Source organism: Macaca nemestrina, chromosome 14 (assembly GCF_043159975.1).
Source record: "Macaca nemestrina isolate mMacNem1 chromosome 14, mMacNem.hap1, whole genome shotgun sequence".
Classification (NCBI taxonomy): Eukaryota; Metazoa; Chordata; class Mammalia; order Primates; family Cercopithecidae; genus Macaca; species Macaca nemestrina.
Window position 1 is genome coordinate 82,961,867 of NC_092138.1, and position 27,614 is coordinate 82,989,480.

The 27,614-nt window shown below is 37.3% G+C and overlaps 1 protein-coding gene across 16 annotated transcripts in view; it reads right to left on the reverse strand.

Annotated features, from left to right (window-relative positions):
* The window catches only part of LOC105481081 (polypyrimidine tract binding protein 3), a 117,749-nt gene that overhangs the window by 42,607 nt on the left and 47,528 nt on the right, over window positions 1-27,614 (reverse strand). For 14 of the 16 annotated variants that reach the window (XM_071078180.1, XM_071078177.1, XM_071078173.1 and 11 more), the window contains exons 3-5: window positions 16,495-16,664; window positions 8,422-8,568; window positions 3,240-3,404 (exon numbers count right to left, since the gene is read on the reverse strand). In XM_071078180.1, the coding sequence (XP_070934281.1) occupies window positions 3,240-3,404; window positions 8,422-8,568; window positions 16,495-16,664 (482 nt within the window). The remainder of the gene's footprint in view (window positions 1-3,239; window positions 3,405-8,421; window positions 8,569-16,494; window positions 16,665-27,614) is intronic. The other 2 variants (XM_071078179.1, XM_071078178.1) reach the window with 1 other exon arrangement.

A 27,614-nucleotide genomic window follows, 5' to 3' on the forward strand; every position in this document is an offset into this window, starting at 1 on the left:
CCTCGGCCTCCCAAAGTGCTGGGATTACAGGTGTGAGCCACCACGCCCAGCCATAGTTTATTCTTAACACAGCAACAAGAGTGATTCTGCTAAAATGTAAATCATATAATCTCACTGTTCCATTCAAAATCCTCCAAAGGTTTCCCATCTTACCCAGTGTAACAATTATAAAAGCTTTGCATCATCACTGCTCTGATGCCCTCTCGCATAGGGCTTTCTTACTCTCTCTATTCCAGTGACACAGCCTTCTTTCTGATACTTCAACACAACAAGCACACTTCCACCTTAGGCACCTTATATTTGTTGTTCTTTTGGACTGGATCATTATTTCTCCACATACACACATAACTTACATTTTCCCATCCTGTAAGCCTCTGCTCAAATACCATATTGGGAAGACTTTCCCTAGCTTCCTTCATCTAAAATAGCATCAGTCCCATCTCAGTCACTCTCAATTCCCTTACCATGAGCTAACGGAACACTAGTTTCTATAGATGTTAGATAGCAGTTGAGCCAGGACCAATTTTCAGCAAAGAATATAATAAAATAATTTGCTAAATAGTTATAACAGGTACAACCAACTCCACACTTCTGTATATTCCCCTACCATAATATTCATTACATTTTATGCCATTATTTATGAAATTAGTGTCTTATCCACAAGACTACAAGAGGAAGAACCAGTTTCCTACATTGCTCTTTACTGGCATTTGATCATTAGAGCTAACACTTCTTGGGCACTTAGATGGAGTCTTGCTCTGCTGCCCAGGCTGCAGTGCAATGGCACGATCTCAGATCACTGCAATCTCAGCCTCCTGGGTTCAAGTGATTCTCCTGCCTCAGCGTCCAGAATAGGTGGAACTACAGATACATGCCACCACACCTGGCTAATTTTTCATATTTTTAGAAGAAATAGGGTTTCACCATGATGGCCAGGCTGGAGTTGAACTCCTGACCCTCAAGTCATCCACCCTCCTTGGCCTCTCAAAGTGTTGGGATTACAGGCGTGAGTCACCACACCCAACCCCTCCTTCTTGGGCACTTAATAGGTATCAGGCCCTGTTTTATTTAGTAAGTACTTTAAATATATTAACTCATGTAATCCTTGCAATAAAAAATGAGAGAACATCATCTTCATTATAAAGAAAACAAAAATAGAAGGGGTAAGTTACTTGCCCAAGGCTACAGAGGCAGTAGAGTCAGGATTCAAACTAGCTTCAGACCCTGTATCTGTAACTGTTATGCCAGACTGGCTCTTAGTTGGCTGATGGGATAAGAGTGCCAGGGGAGAGGACTTGCTTAATGTAATTAGATTGCTCCCTGAGGAGGTAACCTTTGAGCTGAGAGGTGAATGACGTCGATCCTGCCAGGTGACTACCTGGATAAAGAGTGTTCCTGGTCTAAGAAATACAAGACAGAAATGGACTAAGGACAGAATTAAGCAGGGAGAAAGGGAAGGGAGGTAGGGAGAGAGAGACAGTGCCAGAAAAGACAGGTGTTAAATAAGCAGAAGAGTGTTAGGTAATGAAGATAAAGAGATGGGGGAGAAGTCTGCATTTGGGGGCCTTCATAAGGAGCTGGTTTTATTTCAATAGCACTGGAAAAGAGGGTTTAAAAAGTGAGTGCTGTAACTGAAAGACTGGGAGTCCTACCCCAGCAGTTGCTACTTAGGACACTCAGAATTAGTCTTCTTCACCTGAAGGTCACCATGATCTCTTGAGGGAAAAACAAAATTTGTTACTGTGGTTAGGGAGATGATAAATGAAATGATAAGACAGGACCACGTGACTGTAGCTAAACTGGCTGCTGGCTGATGGCAGTGTTGGGACACAGGCATAAGAACATCTTTTATAAAAGCAATAGCTACAATGTTACAGTAGCAACCCCAGAACAAACACTGCTAAAGATCCCATTAGTCTTCAATGCCACTTTCTGGGATACACAGAAGAAAATCCACAAGAACAATGAAACCAATCACTTAAGCAACAGCTGAACCCTTTCAGAGAGCAACCATGGCTGTGGATCCCATTGCTAGCGTCCTCCTTAGGACATGCTTCACCAATGCATATCAAAGGGGAACCCAGTAGGCGTACTCAATGGCATGTTTTAATATATACATGCATGGCACAGGACTTTACTAAGAAATGTGTCTGAGCTCTATTGTCAATTGGTATATAGACTATGGGAAAGTAAATGAACTTCTAAGGGCCCTAGCTTCTTTATTTGTAAAATGTGAGGCTAGAGTAAGATGCATTTCAATTCTTACATATACAAACACACACATCCCTATGACTCTGCACATACCACAAATCCAAAGGCACGACTCTGTTAAATGAAAATAAGCAAGGGAAGTGTTGCAGTATTTTAATATGTGGGTGTAATGAGTATGTGGGTGTAATAAGTGTAACGAAACGAAATCAATATATAGCTAAAGAGGACAAAAGCTGACTAAATTTTGGGGCTGTATGTCAAATATTTATATACACAGATTACCAGATAACTGTATATTACATTTTGAGGATATGTATATATGAAATATTAGTTAAAAATGTAACAACCATTCAAAAATAAAACATGGGAAATTACATCAGGAAGTCTCAATTCTAATTGGCTCTTCAATTACTCTCTACAATATTCAATACTTATCAATTATTTGTGTTTCGGATTTACTCACTACAAAATTATGAAACTAACTGACCTTCAATTCTTAAATTCTACATATTACTTGCCATGATTTCTTTTATCAAGACAATTTAGATATAGCAACGGGTAGTGTATGAAGCTTAGGTTGGGCATCAGTCAATATTTAACATGGTATATTCATATTACACGTGAAGACTTATTATACATTTTCCCTTTAGAATTTTTAAATCAGAAATACTCAAATGTAAGAAGTTGTCAACAGAAACAAATTAGTTGTACTCAATGGTGATGTTACTTTCTAAGGAACAACTACTACCTGGACTTTTCACAGTATTCTATGCTTTGTTCATTTTCATGCTTACCTGTAAGAAAAAAATCAAAACTTTTTACACCCTTTTAAATTATGTATTCAAGTTAGAAAAAGGAGGCTGTCAAAAAATTACCTCTAATTTCTATGAAACAGGATAAAGATTTTTTCATTATTTAAACAAATATATCAACAAAACCAATAAGCTAAACAACTTAGATATAAAACATCAAAAGTTTCAGAAGCCATATTTAACTTAACCTTCTTAAGAGTATTTATTCCTCCTTACCTGATGAAGAACTTCCAGGGTAACAGGGTAAAAGAGGTTTTCAATAATTATTCGAAGCACAGGGCTCTGCCCAGGTAGGACTGTGCCTTCATTGGAAGGACCTCCAGAAAGGGCCAGGCTTCCTGATTGGACGGCACTGACAGCCTGCAGTGCAGCCTGGGCTCGCTATAGAACAACCCAAAATGAGAACTTTTGATTATACAGACGCATTATATGAATCCTAAAATTTAGTTGATATAAAACAGTATGAAGCAATATAGTTAAGTAAAACAAGATTTATCTACTCTGTCTGGAGGTACATATCCTAAATTTGTAATCAAGTAAACAGTCAAACACCTCCCTGCATAGCACAACGACACAGTATTTTTAAAAGGTGCTTAAATTTACTTGAAGAAAAAAAACACATGGAGAAAAGGAGAAAATTTGGATACAATTTTTATTTCCTAATTTTTAAAAGACAATGGGAGAAGAAATATGAAAGCAACATTAAAGACTATGGTATGGGATGTTTACACCTAAGCAAGGGTAGGCAAGACAAGCTTCTAAATATTCTCCACTAAAAGAAACCAAGGCACTCTAAAAGAATAGCTGATTCCAGAACTGGGGCCCAGAAATCACAAGATGAGTATAAAACATTTTTGTTTTGGGGCAGGGGGAGGAAGCGTTGGTCAGAATGCAAGGAAATGTTCAAAGAATGATAGGGATATTCCAAAAGGACATAGAAACCAGTTTGAAGGGGCCTGTACTGGCCAAATCTAGGACAATTTGTGTATCAAAATAATAACAACTGTTAAAAAACCCATCAAATAACATAGGAAACCTTTAGTCCATACTGATATAAATTAACAGCTGATAAGGAACAGTATATTTACATAGTTTTAAAGTACCTGCCCACAAAATACTACTCTTCCCCCTTGTAAGTAACAACTTTATAGTGGAGAGGGCTGGCAAACACCACCCTAATCAAGTGATCAAAGAGCCCATCATTACTAACAAAACTAATGGAAATTTTATGATGCAATGAAAAGAGCATTACTTCTGTGATGTGCTATCAAAGACAGATACTCTGAATTGAATCACAAGGAAACAACAGACAAACTCAAACTGCTAAAAATTATGTCCAATGCTAAAAATTATGAAGGAGCAGAATTCCTATTATGGGAAATAATTTTTAAATGTTTGGGTAACAAACTCTCTGGAATAGTGAAATTAATAAAGGAAATAGTAGCAATAGTATGATCAGGAAAACAAATTTAATGTGGGATAAGGAGAAATGTACACTTCAGGTAAAATTTAAAAATGCCTGGAAAATGTAAAGAAGATATTTCTCAGATTGAGAAGATGAAAATTAACATACAATAAAAATGCACAGATCTTAAGTGTTAAGTATGATTCTCTTTTTAGAGAAAATCTTTCTATGGTCATCTCATGGCAGATTTATAAACTTTCATCCACAAGGTCAAGAAAAGCTGCATACAATGACGACTCCTATTAACACAACCATTTCTCAAATGCTGTATCTCAGAATATGACCTAAATTTTACAGTTGTGATTTTAGTTTAAATCAAGGAAACAAAAACACTTACTATTCACCTGACCTTCTGGCAAGTACAATCATAAACTGGAAAAATAAAGTGCATATTTTGGGATAGCCTGCTATTCAGAGAATAAAAAGGAATGAAACACTCATCCATCAGCTTTCTGGGAATGTCAGAATAAAAAGACATTACAGTACTTTAAAAATATCAAACAGGTATCTGAAACTTTGACGTTAGGTTTGATGTAGGACTTTGAATTAAAAAAAAAAAAGTATTGTATTTTATCAAACATCAATGCATAAAAGTTATACAAAAGCAACAAGATGGAAAAAGTATTGGGAAGAAATGAAGGCTATCTCAGAATAAACTAGGTCATTCAGGCTAGCTTTGGTTGCCAAGCAACTGGGATTTCTCACTGTTTCTCTTTGGAATAATCCAACCTTTAAGATTTATTAAATTGTTTTTTCCCTTCAAGATTTATAGCAACATATTTAAGAATCACACTAATGAGAAAAATGCAGGATTTACATGAAGGAAAATTAAAAAGTCTACTGAAAGACAAACAAGAAAACAAACAAAATATAACTTCCTCCTTAAAAGAATCAGAGTAATATAATTAATGTGCAAAATTAATTATCTCAAATTAATTTACAACATCGACCCAATTCCAAGTGTGTCTCTTGGAGGACAGGAGTTACCAAAATAATTCCAAAATGTATCTGAAGAAATAGGCAAGATATATTAATCAGTTAATTTCTGAAAAGAGAGTAAGAAATAAGGTCTTGCCCTGCAATATATTAAGCCTTAGGAGTCAGGAGCAGTAGCTCACACCTGTAATCCTAGCACTTTGGGAGGCAGAGGCAGGTGGATCACCTGATGTCAGGAGTTCCAGACCAGCCTGGCCACCATAGTGAAACCCTGTCTCTACTAAAACTACAAAAATTAGCTGGGCATGGTGGCGGGCACCTATAATCCCAGCTACTCGTGAGGCTAAGGCAGGAGAATCGCTTGAACCCGGCGGGCGGGGGGTGGGGAGCAGAGGTTGCAATGAGCTGAGATGGCGCCACTTCACTCCATCCTGGGCAAAGAGTAAAATTCTGTCTCCCAAAAAAAAAAAATTAAGCCTTAGGGCACAGATGCAGAAACGGAATCTAAGCTTTTGCAATTCAAAAGGTTAAAGTAAAGGTTAAACATGGAATGCATAGCATGTGAGCAGCACACACATGAGGGTAGAACAAGACATGTAAGTAGAACATACAAGCATGTCAGACAAGAGGGCACGTGTGTGTACATATGATCAGCAGGCATAGGGTGTGTATAGAAAACTAATATATGACCAAGGACAAGTTTCACATTATAGATAATAAGTGAGTTATTCAAAAATAATGCAGGAGAAACTGGTCTCTTGGAGTAAAAAAAAGACTGAAGCCTTACCCTCATTCCTACATCCAAAAAATTCCTAATAGAAGTAAGAACCACAACTTAAAAGTATTAGAAGAAAACATACATAGATTCTTTTTTTAATTTTGGTGTACTAGGTCTTTCTGAGCATGGTACCGAAGTCAGAAAAGATTGTATTATGACATCCTAAGAGACTTGACTATATATTTAAAAATCCATAGAGACTGAAGGTAGAATGGTAGTTGCCAGAGGTGGGAGGGAGGGAGGAATAGGGAGTTACTGTATAATGGATAGAGTGTTTCAAGTTTGAGGTGATGAGAAATGGCATCTAGAGACTAAGAGTGGTGGTGACTATACAACAATGTGAATGTACTTAATGCCATTAACCTGTACATTTAAAAACGGCTGAAATGGTAAATTTTATGTCATGTATATTTTACTACAATAAAAAATGGGGAAGTGGCACTAACAAAAATCAGTATTTTACAAATTATCAAACAAAAGTAAAAAATAGGATACAATTACTCATCTATCTATTAACGAACACTGGAAAGCCATCTGCTCATCCATTATATTGGTGGCACTCTAAGCACATAATCTCTACAGAAAGCAATCATGCAACATAAACCAAAATTTAAAATATGTACATGCTTTGTCCCAGCAATTTCATACATATACATTGGAATATACATTGTATTGTACGGCAATATACATTGTATTGGATTGGAATATGCTGTACTGGAATATACACTGGAAACAACTTCAGTGTGTATCAAAAAGAAATTGGACAAATTATAATTCTCCTATACAAGAGAGTATTATAGTCATTAAAAGCTAATGAGGTAATGCTCTATTTGTTGTAATAAACTCATGTCCATAACATTACACAAAAAAAGATTTCAAAACATTTTGTGTAAAATTAGATACACAGACACCTGAATACACATCGAATATTACCACTAGTCATTAGTTATCTCTGGGTAACTGGATTGGTTTTAGTTCTTTTCTCTTTTACTTTTCTTGATTGAATGGTGTACCATAAGCATGTATCCTATGTACAATTTGTAATGACAATTTTTTATTTTAAAAAGTCTATTCCATTCATCTAATATTGTATTTATTATAAGCTTATATAGTTTATTATATGCCATTAATATTGCCTAAAATAAGTTAAGGATTACGTGCAGTAAATATCGCTGTTTCAAACAATGTGGAAAACTAATTGAATCTCACCAGCTTATATTATGCTGCCTTTCAACACAAAATCAGAGAGCTGGAGGAGTTCTTTGCCTAGAGCAAGAATACAGAGGCCAAACATGCCCTTAAAATCATAACTTTAAAAAAACCCACTTTCTTCGTTTTTGTTTTGGTTTTTTTTTTTTTTTTTCATTCTGCCACCCAGGCTGGAACACAGTGGCACGGTCTTGGCTCACCACAAGCTCTGCCTCCCGGGTTCACACCATTTCTCTGCCTCAGCCTCCTGAGTAGCTGGGACTACCGGCATCCGCCACCACACCCGGCTAATTTTTTTTGTATTTTTGGTATAGACAGGGTTTCACTGTGTTAGCCAGGATCGTCTCGATCTCCTGACCTCATGATCCACCTGCCTCGGCCTCCCAAATCGCACCCAGCCAAAACCCACTTTCTTAAAATGTATTTGCTTTGTGGATAAACATTTTCTGTCCTTAAATAACTTCAAATTATTAAACTATTTTTAACCACTTAAAAATCAACATGGAAAGACACAAAAGACTCAATGTGTGCTACATCAAAATAACAGAAAAATGGGTAAGAAATGTTGCTATGCTACATTTCACATTCATCTTCAGGAGTCAAAAATCATTTAATAAACAATTCTAAAAAACTCTTAAGGTCTTAAGTTCCGTTACTTAATATCACTCAGTTTCTCAATGCCTTTGTTAGAGTCTGTAAAAAGACGATTGAAATGAATCATTAAGTTCCTTTCAGATCTGAGATTTTAAGATGTATGTAACAATAAATATTTTTTCTCCTCTTTTTATTGTGAAAACAGTTTCAAAAGAAAAAATAAACTTCTAATATATTTCTAAATGGCATTGCTTTCTTATTCTTAAGAATTGGGGGAAGAATTTACATATACAATTATGACTAGTAAAGTATCCTAAAATAAATAAAGGCACATAATTTTGCTTCATCTGTAAAGTATGTAAGTTATCATACCATGTGTTCCCATATCTATTTTTAAAAACACCTTTAATACTTACAGCTTGATTAGGTAGATTGTCAGTCTTAAGTTCTCTGTGATTGGAATACTGAATATAAACAGGCTGGCTTCGAAGGTGAGGAGTAACAGGAGTGTAATAATTCACCATAGTAACAGCAGCTTCCTCAGAAGCCATTTCTAAGAAAGCCTGCAATAAACACAAGAAGATAAAGTGAAAGCTCATCTTTTTGAAAGATAGTTAAGAGATATTTTGCCATTCTAGCTTGCTCTAAAACCATGCATTCTCAAATAAAATGACACTACCCCTAAGGGGAGAAAAAAAAAACTTTGCTTCAAAATATCATGGATGTCAATTAGAAACATCTAAAAAGTTGAGTTCACTGAAGAACTTTGAGAAGCCAGGCATGGTGGTTCACAACTGTAATTCCAGCTACTTTGGGAAGACAAGGTGGGAGGACTGCTTGAGCCCAGGAGTTCAACACCAGCCTGGGCAACATAGGGAAAATCCATCTCTACAAAAAAAATTTCTTAAATTAGCTACGCATAGTGGCACATGGCTGTGGTCCCAGCTACTTGGGGTTGGGGAATGAGGGAGGGGCTGAGTAGGAGGATTGCTTGAGCCTGGGAGGTTGAGGGTGCAGTGATCCATGTCTGCATGACTGCACTGCACCATGGGCAACAGAGTAAGACACTGTCTCAAAAAAAAAAAAAAAGGATTTAACTGCCAGTTGATTAAGGAATTTTATGTAGTTTTTGGTTCTCCTTTTATTTCTGTTTCTTTTAAAATCTAGAAATAATTAAAAAGATGAAAATAAATGTGTATGTCACCACTGTAAACGGATGCTTTCAGGGGCTGTGATTTAAGTTTATCATTAAAAATAGTGAGGCTAAGGCTGGGCACAGTGGCTCAGGCCTGCAATCCCAGCACTTTGGGAGTCTGAGGAGGGTGGATCACCTGAGGTCAGGAGTTCAAGGCCAGCCCGGCCAACACAGTGAAACCCTGTCTCTACTAAAACTACAAAAATTAGCCGGGAATGATTGTCGGGTGCCTGTAATCCCAGCTACCCGGGTGGCTAAGGCGGGAGAATTGCTTGAGGCCGGGAGGCAGAGGTTGCAGTGAGCCAAGATCACGCCACTGCGAATGAGTGAAACTCTGCCTCAAAAAAAAAAAAAAAAATGAGGCTAAAAGGCTATGATACATAAACAGATACTAAATTTAATGCCGGCAATTAAGGGGTAAAAAGGCTAAAAACCGTCTTTAGGGGAGCAGAAAGAAAAAACAGAGGAAAAAACATTGAGAAACACTGCTCTAATAATACCCAGTCTTAAACAGGAATGGGGCAAAATGGTATGTTCTCCTTTTACCCTTTTTAAAAACAGCCATTTATGAATCAAATTAATAGAGCATTCACTTTTTTCCGGTAAGTTTTATTATCTCATACTTCACCAACATATGTGATAGCAAGAAACGATAACTAGCATGATATGGTAGAAAGGGAACCTGATTAAAATCTATGCCTGGCTATGACACCTTACTCATTAACACCTCTGAGCCTTAGTTTCCTTATCTAAAACATGAAGCACTGCCTAACAGGATCTTTAAGTCTCTTTGCAGCTCTAACATGAGATGATTTTTTAATTGAGATTATTTTTAGTTCCTGTTAGTTGGACTGTATGGGATTTTTCAGAATAAAACTATTAAAAGCCTCTGAAAAGCATCCTTGTAGAATGGTGATCAATACTCTGGTTTTTCTTCAGATGGTATAAATCTTTCACCTTTTACTCATATAATGGTGCACACTTTAGATTTGCCTTCTTAAGTATTTCTAAGAAGAAACGAGAAAAAAATCAAGAACCATATAAAACCAGTTAATTAAGTGGCAATTTTCCAATTCTCAATCTTTTTTTTTTTTTTTTTTTTTTTGAGACACAGTCTCACTGTCGCCCAGGCTGGAGTGCAGTGGCGTTATCTCGGCTCACTGTAACCTCTGCCTCCTGGGTTCAAATGATTCTCCTGCCTCAGCCCCACAAGTGACTGGGATTAACAAGCACATGACACCATGCCCCCGGCTAATTTTTGGGTTTATAGTAGAGACGGGGAGTCATCATGCAGGCTGGTCTAGAACTCCTGACCTCAAGCGATTCACCCAAGTTGGCCTCCCAGAGTGCTGGGACTACAGGTGTCACCAAATCCTTCGTACTCAATGTTTCAAATGCTTCCAATTAACACCCATGTTACATTTTGAAAAAAGGTTACATATAAATATGTAAAGGTATTTCCTGTGTTTTACATGTTTATATATATTACACACACGTGCACACATATATAAACATGGTATCTACATCTTCATGTCACATTTACTTGTATGTATGGAATCACACTTAACTTTGGCCAGAAAACAGTGCTGTTTGGGGAATATCAAGTTTTACTTTAAATAATTCTATGCTTTTGAATTTTTTTCAATAAATGTATGAAGTATTTTTAATTTTTTAAAGGTTTCCCAACATAAGAATCATGATTCTTAAGCATTCCTTAAAAAGGCATCTGAAATTCCAGTCTAAAATGATGGGAAATCATGCGTGCAGCATTGACAGACAGCATTATCTTAAGGTACCAAGAATTCTCCCCATTCCACACCCTCTCTCTATCCCTCAACCCTCAAAAAGCGTTGTGAAGAAAACGTTTCAGTGATCTCCTTACCATATTACCCATCACCACTGCCACCAGCTGCCCCCAACTCATAGACTCACATGGCTTTAGTGCTCCCAGGGCTTAGGTTCCTTTTTTTGTTTTTGTTTGTTTTTGAGTAGGAGTCTTGCTGTGTTGCCCAGGCTGGAGTGCAATGGTGCGATCTCGGCTCACTGCAACCTCCACCTCCTGGGTTCAAGCAATTCTCCAGCCTCAGCCTCCTGAGTAGCTGGGATCACAATCACAAGTGCATGCCACCACACCCGGCTAATTTTTGTATTTTTAGTAGAGACGCGCTTTCACCATGTTGGCCAGGCCGGTCTTGAACTCCTGACCTCAAGTGATCCAACCACCTTGGCCTCCTAAAGTGCTGGGATTAGAGGAATGAGCCACCACGCCTGGCTTTAGGTTCCTTTTTAAGTACTGAGGCATTCAATAAAACATAGACATGCACATATATGTCATATTTAATTCTGAGGCACAGGCTGAGTATCCCTTATCCAAAATGCTTAGGAACAGAAGTGTTTTAGATTTCAGATTTTGAAATATTTAATATTTGCCTTAGATACTTACTAGCTGAGCATCCCTAATTCAAAATTCTGGAATCCAAAATGCTCCAGTGAGCATTTCCTTTGATTGTTACGGTGCTCAAAAAGTTTCAGATTTTGGAGCACCTCATTTTCAGATTAGGGATATTAAACCTTTATGACAAAATAAGGCCAGGTGTTGTGGCTCACGCCTATGATCCCAATGCTTTGGGAGGCCGTGATGGGCAGATCACTTGAGGTTAGGAGTTCAAGACCAGCCTGGCCAAAGTTGTGTAACCCCGTCTCTACTAAAAACACGCACAAAAAATTAGCCAGGTGTGGTGGCAGGTGCCTGTAATCCTAGCTTCTTGAGAGGCTGAGGCAGGAGAATCACTTGAACCTGGGAGGCAGAGGTTGCAGTGAGGTCAAGATCTCACCAGTGAACTCCAGTGTACTCCAGCCTGGGCAACAGAGCGAGACTCCGTCTCAAAAACAGAAAATAGTTTATAATCTTCCAAATACAGAATATTTTTTTAAAAATAAGGGACGAAAGATCAATTATTCAAATTATGGAAATCTGAGAACTTCCTACACTCACTGAGTCAATATTGATTTAAGTCATTCAAGTGACTTGATATCTGTAGTCACTGTACTAACAGTAGATATCTGAAGAATGACTCGGGAAAAGTTTAGCTGGCAAAAGCCCCTTGACACTTGTATTCTATAGTATACATAGTTTCCTCTTACAGGAATAAGTATACAAAGCTTTAAGGTGGTAGATTTTGTCCCCATCTCACTCTTTTTATGTATTTATTTATTTATTTATTTAGAGACAGAGTCTCACTACACTGGAGTGCAGTGGCGCAATCTCAGCTCACTGCAACCTCCACTTCCTGGGTTCAAGCAATCCTTCCATCTCAGCCTCCCAAATAGCTGGGACTACAGGTGGGTGCCACCACACTTGGCTAATTTTTTACAATTTTTGTAGCGACGAGGTCTCACTATACTGCCCAGGCTGGTCTTGAACTCCTGAGCTCAAGTAATCCTCCTGCCTCAGCCTCCCAAAGTGGTGGGATTACAGGCATGAACCACTGTGCCCAGCCTTTGTCGCCCTATTTTAATGATTAGTTAGAAAGATAAACTATAGACACTAAGCAACCATTCTGAGTCCTCAAAACTACTGGTAAGAACATCTCAAAAAATTTAAAATGCAGGAACCACTCCTGATCCAAATCAACAAAATTTCTAGTTAGACAATCCAATTCTTTTTTTTACTACAAAAGAACATATTTATTTATTCATTCATCCACCCACCCACCCACCCACCCATCCATCCATCCATCCATCCATCCATCCATCCATCCATTTTTTTTTTAACGGATAGGGGTGTTGATATGTTGCCTCGCCTATTCACAGGCACGATCCCACTACTCATCAGCACAGGAGTTTTGACCTGCTCTGGTTCTGGTCTGAGCCAGTTCACCCCTCCTTAGGCAGCCTGGACCACACTGATGTCAAACTTAGTGTGGATACCAAATCGGCTTAGTACACTACAGTCCAGAATGCCCAGACTCAAGCAATCCTTGAGGCAAGTGCCACTATCCCCAGGCACAAGGGCATTTAATTAGCAAGCACGTATCAACCATTTCAACTTATGTATAAAACATTTACAATTTATAAAATATGAATTCGTTAACACCAAAATTACTGAACACAGGAAATGGCAAATAGCTCTATATCAAACTATTTCTTTGTTTATAGTTACCTTACTTGTCAAATGTTTCCACATAAAGTCTAGAAAAGCAATATTAACTGGACAGATGTTAAACATGATGTATAACTGTACCAACCAAATGTAACAACCAATGAAATGCTCCAAATGAACTACCAATGTTCTATGAAACAGTGATGTTAGCCATGTGACAGTGGATGAAACATCACAAATCAATCAACCCACAATAAACAAACAAAACTCCCCAAGCAAATAAAAATTCCACTATCTTAAAAGAGCAAAATTGACTTCAAGTCATTTATACTATTTAAAAGGTAAAAATGTCCGTTATGTAATTTGAAGCCATTATCCACTTGTGTCAGTAATATATTTTTTCTAATTTTTCTAAGACAATAGGATAAAAATGGTCAAGGTAGGAAAAAGTTTCATCTTTCAACAATTTGTAAACAATAATATTCATTGTATGGGCATATTTCTGCAAACTTTTTTCTAAATGTTAAGAACATACTCAATTTCTAACATCAGTCACATAAAGGAAAAGCTAAACAATATACTTGGAATATATGATTCTTGTCACAGGATTTTCTTTCTTACAGTATATAGGACCTAAAATTTCATATGCTAAAATAATTTTTTTCCACATGCAGTCCAGTAATTATTTACATTTTATTTAAGTATCTAGTCAAAAAGTCCAATTTTAATAGTACAGAGTGGAGAGACAGCCAAAAGTCACTACCCAGAGGAAGGCTGGTAAAAATAATCCCCATTTGGCCCCCAATACTTCACCCTTCAAATGCCCTGAGAAAAGTTATCACTCACGAGTGGTTCTAGTGACTCAAATCAGAATCTCCTGCTCAAGTGTATTTACTAAAAAGATATTTTTTAAACAGGATTTGTGATCAAAACACAAGCAATTAACATAACACTTACGGTTAGCTTACCGATGAAAATAAACCCAGAATCAGTAGCAGAGACAAAGAAAATTATGATGTTGCCTGCTCAGCGTTTCACAGGCAATTAGCCATTAGACATGGCCATGTGGTCTCTGTTCAAATCAGGCAAACCATACTATTCTCAATAGTAGCAACTGTGTTAAAGATCTAACTGGCAGGGATGCACTGTCTCCAAAGGATTTCAGACAAATGTGGAAATACAACAAGGGCCAAATATTACGGCATGTTACACTTAACTTCTCCAGATCTTAGTAACCTCATGTGAATTAAAGAGGATATTAAATAAGTGATTTACTAAATATAGGGAACTCAGTTAGACATCATCATCCAAACTCTTTCATGCCCAATGCTTACTACTATTTATAAATGTATTTAAAATGTGTTTCTTAAACTTATTATTTATCAAAAGCAGATGAAACACAGTAATACATCACAATGTACTACAAAATACCTAGGGCCTAGATTTGTTGTCCTCTTCTTTACAGTAATAAACAGTATAAAAGATTTTTAGGACAGCCAAAAACTTGGAAAAAACTAAAGAATTCACCCCAGTGGGGTCTGAGTTGGAACAAGAGGACATACAATTATTAAAATCCACATGACAAGTATTATATTTTTTGTCATGGTCACCACAGAAACAAGTTTCCTTACTCATCTTAAGAAGAATCTATTACCTTCTCAAATGAAAACTCTTTTTTTTTTTTTTTGAGATGGAGTCTCGCTCTGTCACCCAGGCTGAAGTGCAGTAGCCGGATCTCAGCTCACTGCAAGCTCCGCCTCCCGGGTTTACGTCATTCTCCTGCCTCAGCCTCCGGAGTAGCTGGGACTACAGGCGCCCGCCACCTCACCCGGCTCGTTTTTTGTATTTTTCAGTAGAGACGGGGTTTCACCGTGTTCGCCAGGATGGTCTCGATCTCCTGACCTCGTGATCCGCCCGTCTCGGCCTCCCAAAGTGCTGGGATTACAGACTTGAGCCACCGCGCCCAGCCTCAAATGAATACTCTTTACAGTCTCTTCTGAATTATGAAAGAAGATACATATTAATTCTATACCTAAAATAAACTGACTTTTTGAGAGGACATTATTTTGACTAGCCTCCTGCACTACACCCCAGCAGACCAGTCCAAATTAAAATGGAGTCACTCATGCAAAGTAAAGCAAGTAAATCCCCAAACAAACCAGTTTTTCCTGAAAACAGGAGATTCGCAGCAACCAATCAGAAAGAGAGTGGCCTACCTGAATCAGCACAATAAGTTCCTACTGATTTGACCCTTACAAGAAAAGTAAAATGCAATAACCCAGTGTTAACAAATTCACTTTTTAAACAATTGTTATTTCCTTGTTCCCACCTTATAAAAACCAACTGTTCTGTCTTGCCCAGTGGAACATTCATTCTATTTTAAAGAATGAGGTGTTGCTCGGTTCTAGAATCACAAATAGAAGCCAATGTAATCATGTTTAAATGTGTTGTGATTTTGTCTTTTGACAATACTATACTTTTTTTCTTTTTTTGGTGAGACGGAAATTTACTCTTGTTGCCCAGGCTGGAGTGCAATGGCGCGATCTCGGCTCACCACATCCTCCACCTCCCAGGTTCAAGCGATTCTCCTGCCTCAGCCTCCCAAGTAGCTGGGATTACAGGCATGTGCCACCATGCCCGGCTAATTTTGTATTTTTAGTAGAGACAGGGTTTCACCGTGTTGCCCAGGCTGATTTCGAACTCCTGACCTCAGGTGATTTGTCTACCTTGGCCTCCCAAAGTGCTGGGATTACAGGCATGAGCCACTGCGCCCGGCCGACAATACTATATATTTTTATCTAGATTTTTGAAAACTTAACTGTTCTTTAATTTGCCAAATGAGGTATAATTTATATCCTATCAGCGTTTTCTGCTAATCACAGGACATTTGAGAAACCACTGTGTAATACAAAATATAAATCAAATTAAAAACAAATTAACTAAAAGAAAATAAAACATTTGTGTCTTAAGAAGAAAAAACATAAGTCAATGGATAAAAGAAATCCTGTTTCTTGTGTTACTATGGTTTGTTGCTTCCTGTTACACCCCCCCAAAAAAATCTACTTTTAAAACTAATTTATGTTCATAATATGAAATTTTAAAAATACAGAGAAGCTCAAGAAAATAAAAAATTATCAGTAATACTAACATCTGGAGATAATCACTCTTTGTCAATCTTTAAATATTACATACCTGGCTTTTTCCTTTCAACATCAAAAGATTAGTTACTTTGCCAAATGGTAGACCTAATGATATGATCTCTGCTTCGGTGACATCACATGGAATTTTTCGAAGATGGAGAACACGGGAAGGCGAACAGGGAGGTCTATCTCGTTTAAATTTCTTGCTGTCATTCCCATTAGCTAAAAAACATAAGATTCTTTTTTAAATTACTGAAACTAATTTGGGTTGACATACTACCTTAATCATATTGTCACATTTAATCTTAAATGAGCTTTGGGTTTTGAACTTCAGGGAAACATGGGGCTGATGGGGGTAGGTGGAAAAGGAGAGTAGAAAACAAAACCAACTACCTTTTAATAAACGGGTGCTTTTGGTTTTTCACAGTGGGTATTAAATTTTTTAAAACTGAAGTCTGATTTTTAATTCAAGGAAAAATATAAGGGTAAATGAATTATGTTATTTTAAATACCTCTAAATACTCAACTTTTTCTTATGAATAGAGAACACTATTTATGATGTCTTTAATGTATTTTAAGGACATTTTTCTAATTTATTCTACTGCTGAATAAATAAATTAGAACAATAAAATTTCAGGAAAGACTATGATAAAAATCCGCTATTTATCACATCCTAAGGAGATATGGATTTGAGCTGTATATTTATTAAAATAAAGTTTATTTCTTAGGTGTTAATAGTCTTTATTTTTTAGAAGCTAAATTGTGGTTTCCTATGATAATCTTACTCCTTATTATATAACAATAATTTTTAACGTAAGTACCACCTTGCTGAAAATGCAAATTTCCAACCCCACCCAGACCTACTGAAGCAGAAGCTCCAGGAGTGGAACCCAGTGACCTGCTTTAACAAGCCCTCCAGGAGATTCTATTTACTCTGAAGTTGGAGAATTACTGCTGTAAAGTAAAAAAATTCATTAAGCTAAATGTATTTAAATCCTATTGTTTCCATACTGAGAATAACTAGAATTGACAAGCCTGTAAGCAACACTTATGTTTATGTAGGTAAGATTCAGAAAGGTTTTGCTTCCAGAAACAGAACCAAAAGACTAAATACAAATTACTTAAAAGCTAAAAGTTTCATTGCAATGTTGTTTGATCACTAAATACCCTATTTGCCACTACTCGGAGAAAAATATAATCTTTCCAAATGCCTAAAAATACCGTTTCTCTAAACAATAATTAAACTTTACAATCAAATGTCTGTGATCCTAAACAAATTTCATGAGGACCAAATAAAAATTAATATAGCCATATTTCATATCCATCTATATCTGTGGCACAGAACTCAACTTGTTTACAACTAGATAGGCTGACTTAATACCCAAACTAGCACTTGTTCCCAAATTCTCTATGTTCATGAATGCAAGCAGCACCCTCCCCAGACCTAAAAGACTGACAATACCTAGAGGCCCATACAGGTCTATGTACCTTTATATAGCAAATGCCTATGTCAGATTATGGAAAATAATTTGCACACAAATGTTTATTGGATTAATTAATCTGGAAGGCAAGAGATTCTATCTGCTCGTCTCCCTTATCAATCACCAATAAATACTGATTTTCCCTCCAAAATGACTACTGATTATATTCTTTCATTTCCACTCTCAAAGTCACCAACCTCACCCTGATCTTGTCCCCACTTCAGCTCTCCCCTCCTCTAATTTCACTCTCCCTGCTTCCCATATTCTGGGGATCCAGTATCATATCAATGTTAACTAAAATAGTGTATCGGGTCCGGCACAGTAATTCACGCCTGTAATCCCAGCACTTTGGGAGGCTGAGGCGGGCTGATCACCTGCAGTCAGGAGTTCGAGACCAGCCTGGGCAACAGGGCAAGACCCCCATCTCTTAAAAAAAAAAAAAAAAATACAAAAATTAGCAGGATGTGCTGGCGTATGTCTGTAATCCAGGTACTTGGGAGGCTGAGGCAGGAGAATCACTTGAACTCGGGAGGAGGCTGCAGTGAGCCAAGATTGCACCACTTGCACTCCAGCCTGAAACACTGTCTCAAAATAACATAACGTAAGGTAACGTAAGTAACAACATAAAGTAACGTTAACGTAACATAACGTGTATCATGTCATTATTCTGCTCCAAAAACCTGAAGAGGTACCAAACACCTAAAATGTCATTTCACTGCTAACTTTCAAACTTTTTCACTTACTTTGCCTCATTTGAGTCTCATAAATACCCAAACTAAAGTGTAAAGGTAATTTCAAAGTGTCTTACTACTCCTAGAAAAAGGTAAGTAACTTGACACTGACAATGTAAATTTACAAAGACTTACATGGACTGTGAACAATAACAAATGATAACACTGGCACTAGAGTAAAACAACAAACATCAGAGTACTGGACGGGGGTGAGAGTGGAACAGGCAATGTCTTTTTGGCACCCTCCCTGCAGGCATAGAGAGCTAAACAGTAACACTACCAAGGTGGCCTTGCTCAACCAGCACAAGGAGTTACAGGATGGGAGAAAGGGACTAGATAAACTTTCTAAAGGCATGAGGCTCCTATCAGTTTACCCAGAATAGTCCAACAAGAATAAAAGAACATTTAAAAAGTTGTTTCTTTAATAGAGGTATTCTATGTTTGAGAAAATGTGAATACCAAACAAGTTACCTGAGCTCCCATTTATGTTGCACTTTCAAATAAAGATGTAAGATGACAAATTTTCACCAAGAAATGTGCAACTATAAATGACCACTTTAGGTTGTTAATTGTTCCATATTATAAAATACCCAGGCTACGTTAAGAGCGCGGAGCTATGAAATTAGATATCCTGTTCTGAGCAAGTTACTAACGTTACTAAGCCTCAGATTCTACTCCTGTAAAACAGGTATAACAAGAATATTTTGAAATTTTAATTTGTTCTTTTCAATATGTTTTAAATGCTCAGCACAACATCTAGTACACTGTAATCAATAATATGTCTAGCGTTTCTTAAGAAAGACTGTTTTGCTTGGAAATTATGTTCTATTTTTTCCAGTCAAAACGGTAATTGTAAATGATAGCGATTTTTTGCACTTGATGTCCTTATTTGCCATAATTAAGATATTGCCCCAAATTAACTGAACATATTATTATTATATGAAATCTCAAAATCTAAGAATGACTCATTTAGGTGACTGGAAAAGGGTTATATGTAAAGATTTGATAGATAATCTGAAGATGAAGAATGTATACCATCATAAGCAATTGAATGGCCATGATTTAAAAGCCAGTAGGAAAAAAGGAAATTCAAATGTATTGGACACACAAATTTAAATAATTATTTTCTGTACAAAAGGACAGAGTACAGTTTCCAAAAATCTTAATATAAAAATAAGCATTCAAAATACTTTGCTTGTATAAATCGTGTTGTATTTTACTAAACTACATATTAAAAACTACAAAATGCCCACTACGTATTAGTCATGCTTCCAAAGAGCTATGTGAAACAGGGTTTTTAAAAATTCATAATATTCCCACCTCAAAACTAGAAGATTCTGTCAGGAAAACTACTTGCGAAACATGGATTCATTTTTAAAAAATCTACTTTATGAGGGTTTACTTTAGATAGAATAAGACATCCACCCACATTTTAAATGCAGGGGGTTTGATGAGTTTTGACAAATACAATCCATATAACCACCACAAAAATCAAGACATCCCAAAAAGTTGCCTAGTAACCCTTTGCAGTTAGTCCTCCCTACCAAACTCCCAATCCCCACCCCGGGCAATCTGAACCCTACAGATCATTACAGCTTTATCACCATTCTTGAAATGAGGTACCTATTTGGGAAGAATTCACATCTTAACATTTTTTGAGTCATCTAAACCATAAACATCATGACATTTCTGCATATATTTAGATCTTTTTAAGTTTCTCTCAGTAAAGTTCTGTAGTTTTCAGTGTAATGGTCTCATACATATTTTGACACCTTTATCCCTAAGTACTTCATAATTTTTAATGAACCAGTAATACTTTAAATTTTTTGTCATAATTGATAATATACAGAAACACAACTGACTTTGGTATCTTGATCTTATATCCTACAGTCTTGCTAAGTTCTTTAGTATTTGTACATACACAGTTTTCTTACTCTCAAATTTATATGCTATTTATTTATTTAGAGATGGAGTCTTGCTCTGTCACCCAGGCTGGAGTGCAGTGGTGCAATCAGCTCACTGCAATCCCCACCTCCCGGGTTCAAGCAATTCTCCTGCCTCAGCTTCCCTAGCTAGGATTACAGGCGCACACCACTACGCCCAGCTAATTTTTGTATTTTTAGTAGACACGGGGTTTCACCAAGTTGGCCAGGCTAGTCTCGAACTCCTAACCTCAGGTAATGCGCTCACCTTGGCCTTCCAAAGTGCTGGGATTACAGGCATGAGCGACCGTGCCTGGCCTGCCGTATATTTATTTTATTTATTTATTTATTTTACAGCTTTACTGAACTAGCCAGGATTTTCTGTCTGCAAAATGTTGAATAGAATCAACGAGACTGGGCATCCTTGCCTTGTTCTTGATATTAAGGGAAAGGCATTATCTTACACTATCGAGTATAATGCTAGCTGTAGTTTCATAACTTTATCAGGTTGAAAATGTTCCCTTCTATTCCTAGTTGGCTAACAATTTTATCACAAAAGGAGTTGAATTCTTTCAAATGCCTTCTCCAGATCTCTTAAGATGAACAGATTTTATTTTGTATTCTGTTACACTGATTTTCAAATGTAAGCACTTTGTAGAAACCCTACTTGGTCATGACACATGTACCATGATTTTTTTTCCTCACTCTTCATACATGTGTGTATATGTATGTGTGTATGTGTGTATATATTCAATTATATATTATATATATAATTGAATGTGATTTTTTTTTAGTTTAGAGATCACTAGTTATAAGAGAGATATAACAATCATTTGAAAGATTTCAGAACTTCATTATTTCAGAAATAATGAAAGAATTATTTCCATGATGAGAGATTTCAGTGGGATGGGCAGGTTCATGTTGATGCCATTTCAGTGACGATTTATTTCAGTCTACATACTTTCCAAGAATGTCTAAATAAGAAAAAATCCTTGTTGCTAGGCATGGTGGCAAGTACCTGTAGTCTCAGCTACTGAGGAGACTGAGGTGGGGTAAGATCACTTGAGGAAGAGTCTGAGACCAGCCTGGGCAACATACCAAGACCCTGTTCTCTAGTAAAAATTATTAATACATAATCTATCATTTAGAATTACTTTAGTGCCTCCATATTTTGGGAGTACAACTTTATCTCCAACTTTTATGCTCACTGGTTGAATCTCTCCATTCTTTCCTTCAGAGCCCAATCCAACAGCTACCAACTATTGCTTACAATACTTTTCCTTGAGATTTTTCTGGAAGCATAATGCCTATGGTTTTAGCTGTACTCTTTTCAATCAACATTCAAACAGCAGAATAAACTTACTAAATGCTTGTCTTGCCATGATTTCCACCGCTGCAGCTTGTACTCTGTTCTCACACTGCTACCACAAGGAAAAACCCGACTTTAATATCTTGCTTAACATTTTTATGTCAATATTCATGAAAGATATTAATCTGTAGTTTTCTTTAGCTGCAGCAGCGTAATACTGGCCTCCTAAGAAGTGGAAAGTGTTCCCACCTCCTTTATATTCTGCACAGTCTGTGTAGGATTAGTATTATTTACTCCTTATATGTCTGATAGACTTCATCAATAAAGCCATACGGGACCGTACTTTTCAATAACTAATATGATTTTTTTAAACAACTATATGGCTTTCTAAGTTTTCTATTCCTTTTGCATCAGTTTGATAATTTGTGTCTTTCAAAGAATTTGTCCACTTCATCTAAAGAATGAAATTTATTAGCTTAAAATTTCATAATATTCACTTAATCTACTTAGTCTGCTAAGGCTACCATACAAAATACCACAGACTGGGTGGCTTAAACAAGAAAAATTTATGGAGGTTAAAAGCCCAAGATAAGGGTTTCTGGTGAGGGCTCTTCCTCTCTTACAAACAGCTGCCTATTTGCTGGTTGACTTTTCACAGTGTCCTCACACAGCAAGAAGAGAGGACGTGCAAGCAAGCTCTCTAGTGTCTCTAAGGACTCTAATCCCCTCATGAGGGTGCCACCCACCTTCATGATGTAATCTAAACATTATTTCCCAAAGGTCCCAGCTCTAAATACCATCACATAGTGAGTTAGGGCTTCAACATACCAATTCTGGGAGGTTACAAACATTCAGTCAATAATAACATCCTTCTAATGACTGTAGAATCATTTGGCAATTTGTATCTTTTATTTTTTTAAGTCTACTTAGAGGTATTATTATTAATTTTATTTACCACATAAACAACTACTGGTTTCATTAATTTTTCTCTACTGTTTTCTGTCACTGACTTTTGCTTTCATCTTTAATATTTCCTCTTTTCTATCTACTTGTAGGGTTTAACATGTTCTTTTTCTTCTAGTTATAGCTGGAAGCGTAGATGATTCACTTAGACATTTTTTCTTTTCTAATATAAACATTTAAAACTATGTATTTCCTTCTAAGAACAACTCTAGTGGAACCCCACAAATTTCATTAAGGTTTCATTTTATTTCTGTTCAAAATACCTTCTAATATCCCTTGTGACAACTTCTTTGATCAATGGGTTATGTTTTTCTTTTTTTTTTTCTTTTTTTACTATTTGGTACATTTTCCCCCCAAATATTTGAGGATCTTGCTTTTCTGATTTCTAATAGAATTCTAATGAAGTCAGATAATTTACATGATTTTAATCACTGTTTAAAGGACTAAACTTATTTTAGGACCCAGAATACAGCCTGCCTATCTTGGTGATATGGTTTGGCTGTGTCCCCACCCAAATCTCATCTCAAATTGTAATCCCATAATCCTGATGTTGTCGAGGTAGGGACCTGGTGGGAGGTGATTGGATCATGGGGGTGGTTTTCCCCATGCTGTTCTTTTGCTAGTGAGGGAGTTCTCACAAGATCTGAAGGTTGTATAAGTGTGTGAGATTTTCTCTTTCACACTCCCTCTAACCTGCCACCATGTAAGACTTGCCTGCTTCCCATTCTGCCATAATTGCAAATTTCCTGAGGCCTTGCCTGCCATGTGAAACTATGAGTAAATTAAACCTCTTTTCTTTATAAATTATCCAATCTCAGCAGTTCTTTATAGCACTGGGAGAACAGACTAATACAGTCAATTGGTATTGGTACAATGGGATACTGCTATAAAGATACCTGAAAATATGAAAGTGACTTTGGAACTGGTAATGGGCAGAGGTTGGAGCAGTTTGGAGGGCTCAGAAGACAGGAAGATGTGGGAAACTTTGGAACTTCCTAGAGACTTGTTGAATACTTTTGAGCAAAATGCTGATAGTGATATGGATAACGAAGTCCAGGCTGAGGTGGTCTCGGAGAGAGATGAGGAACTCACTGGGAACTGGAACCAAGGATACTCTTGCAATGCTTTAGCAAAGAGACTGGTGGCATTTTGCCCCACCCTAGAGATCTGTGGAACTCGGAACTTAAGAGAGATGATTTAGGGTATCTGGCAGAAGAAATTTCTGAATAGCAAAGTGTTCAACAGGTGGTAGAGCATAAAGGGTTGGAAAATTTGCAGCCTGACCATGTGGTAGAAAAGAAAAACCCATTTTCCGGGGAGAAATTCAAGTTGGCTGCAGAAATTTGCATAAGTAATCAGTAGTCAAAAGTAGTCAAATGTTAATCACCAAAACAATATGGAAAATGTCTCCAGGGCATGTCAGAGATCTTCATAGCATCCCCTCCCATCACAGGCCTGGAGGCCTAGGAGGAAACAATGGTTTCACGGGCTGGCCTGGGCCCTGCGGCTCTGTGCAGCTTTGGAACTTGGTGCCCTGCATTCCAGCTGCTCTAGCTCCAGTAGTGGCTAAAAGGGACCAAGGTACAGCTCAACCGTTGCTTCAGAGGGTGCAAACCCCAAGCCTTGGTAGCTTCCACATGGTGTTGGGTCTGCAGGTAAGCAGAAGACAAGAGTTGAGCTTTGGGAACCTCCCAGATTTCAGAGGATGTATGGAAATACCTGGATGTCCAGGCAGAATTCTGCTGCAGGGGTGGAGCCCTCATGGAGACGGTCTACTAGGGCAGTGCAGAAGGGAAATGTGGGGTTGAAGCCCAAACATACAGTCCCTGCTGAGGCACTGTGCCTAGTGGAGCTGTGAGAAGAGGACCACTGTCCTCCAGATCTCAGAATGGTAAATCCATTGACAACTTGCACCATGTGCTTGGAAAAGCCACAGGTACTCAACACCACCGCTGGCACTCAACACAGCCACGGGGCTGAATCCTGCAAAGCCACAGGGGTGGAGCTGCCCAAGGCCTTGGAAGCCCATTCTTTGCAAAAGCATGTCCTAGATGTGAGATGTGGGGTCAAAGGAGATTATTTTGGAGCCTTAAGATTTAATGACTGGCTAGACATGGTGGTTCATGCCTATAATCTCAGCATTTGGGAAAGCCAAGGCAGGCAGATCACTTGAGGCCAGGAGTGACACAATTAAGCCTCTTTTCTTTATAATTATGCAGTCTCAGGCATTCTTTACAGCGGTGTGAGAAAGGACTAATACAACTGGTGACTACTTTATATGAACTTGAAAATAAAGTATATTATTCTGGTGTTGGGAAGATTGTTCTACATTGTCAATTAGATCAAGCTGGTTTAAAATGTCTGTATTAGGGATCTACCAACTTTCTCTTAAACAGGCACATAAATATTTCAGATGTTGTGGGCCACCGGATCTCTGTCAGAACTACTCAACTGTGCAGTTACGGCATGAAAACAGCTATAAACAAATCACATAACTGTGTTCAAATACAATTTTATGTATGGATACAGAAATTTGAATTTCACAAAAGTTTTGTGTGTCATTTAATCTTATCCTTTAGTATTTTTCACCATTTGAAATTTTAAAAACCACTCTTAGCTAATGGGAAATTTAAAAGTGGTCAATGCGATGGATTTGGCCCACAGGTAAGAACTTGCCAATCCCTGTTCTATACCTTTACTGATTTTCTGTCTACTATACTATCAATTACTGGCAGAGGAGTGCTATCTCTAAATATACTTGAAGATTTATCTATTTCTGTTTCATTCTATTAGTTTTCACTTTACGTATTTTGCAACTATGTAATTAAACAGATCTATATTTAGATTATGTCTACTCAATAAATTGACCTCTTCATCATTATGAAATGTCTCTCTTTATCCCTGGTAATATTCTTTTGCCCAAAGTCAACTTTTCCTGATATTAGTATAGCTAGCTACTCCAACATTTTTATGATTAATGTTTGCATATATTTTCTTTCCCAACCTTTGGCTTTCTACCTGAGATTTCATATTTAAAATGGGTTTCTTATGCACATCAAATAACTCGGTCTTCCTTTCATCTAAACAATCTGCCTTTTAATTGAATTTTTTATCCCATTCCCACTTGATATAATTATTAACATGGTTGGGTTTAGAAGTCCACCATCTTGTTATTTTTTCTATTTGTCCCATTTATTTTTTATTCCCTTTTTCCCTTGTTTCCTAGCTTTCGTTGGATTTTATTTTTTGGTATTCTGTTTCATTTACATTATATGCTATCCCTTTTTACCTTTTTTTTTTTTTTTAAAGTGACTGCTCTGGAGTAGACAATATACATCTTTATCACAGACTACCCTCAAATAATATTAAAACACCTCAGTACACTGTAAGAACCTTCCAAAGTATATGTCTCTTTCCCTCAAGCTATCCTTTGTGGTACTGTTGTGTATTTTGCTTTTCCCATGTCATAACCCCCAAAAATATATTATCTTGCTTTAAATAGTCAATAATCTTTTAAATTAACAACAAAAAGGGGGGGAAAGCCACATATCCACATATTTATCATGTTGTATAAAACCCAGGTTTCTAACTGGTATCATTTTCCTCATGTTTAAAGTATTTCCCTTACCATTTCATGAAATGGAAGTCTGCTGCTAACAAATGCTCTCAGCTCTTGTGCGCCTGAAAGAAGATTTTAACTTCATTTTTAAATTTCATATAGAATTCCAGTTTGATTTTTTTTTTTTCCAGCACTCTAATGATGTTTCATTGTCTTCTGGCTTGCACCGTATCAGGTAGAAATCTCTCTCCTCATTCTAATCTTTGTTCTTTTGAAGGAAAAGTGGTTCCCCCAGTCTCCACCAATCCCCACCCCTGCCTGCTCTGGCTACTTTTAAGATTTACTCTGCATTCCTGGTTTCCAGCAATTTAATTATGATAAGCCTGGGTGTGGTTTCCGTTGTGTTTATCCTGCTTAAGGTTCACTGAACTTCTTGATAAGTGGGTTTATGTTTTCCAACACATATGGAAAATTTGGGATAATTTCTTGAGATGTATTTCTGCTCTCTGCCCCAACCATTTTTTCCCGCAACTTCAGTATACATATGTACGTTTAGACTGCTTGATTCTGTCCAGAGGTTACTTAGGCTCTGTTCACTTCTTTTCCAGTTTTTTTCTTTTGTTTTGATTTTTGAGACAGAGTCTTGCTTTTCTGCCCAGGATGGAGTGAAGTGGTACGATCTCAGCTCACTCTAACCTTCACCCCTGGGGTTCAAGCAATTCTCCTGCCTCAGTAGAATTCAAGCAATTCTACTCCTCCCAAGTAGCTGAGATTACCAGTGCACGCCACCACGCCCAGCTAATTTTTATATTTTTAGTAGAGAAGGGGTTTCACCATGTTGGTCAGGATGGTCTCAAACTCCTGACCTCAGGTGATCCACCCGCCTTGACCTCCCAAAGTGCAAGGATTACGGGGGTAAGCCATCACACCCAGTCTTCAGTTTCTTCTGTCTATGTGCTTTAGTTTCATTTGCTATCTTCAAATTCACCGATGTTTTCTTCTGTAGAATGTAACGTGCTATGAATGCCATTATGTATTTTTTTCAGGTGTCTTATTTTTAACCTCTGTAAGTTCTATTTGATTTTTTCTCCTTCCTATGCTCGTATTTTCCTTTAAATACCTGAATATACTTTTAGTAACTGTTTCAGAGTGCACAGCTGATAATTCCATCATCTCTGTAATTTTCTAGGTTTATTTCTGTTGATTG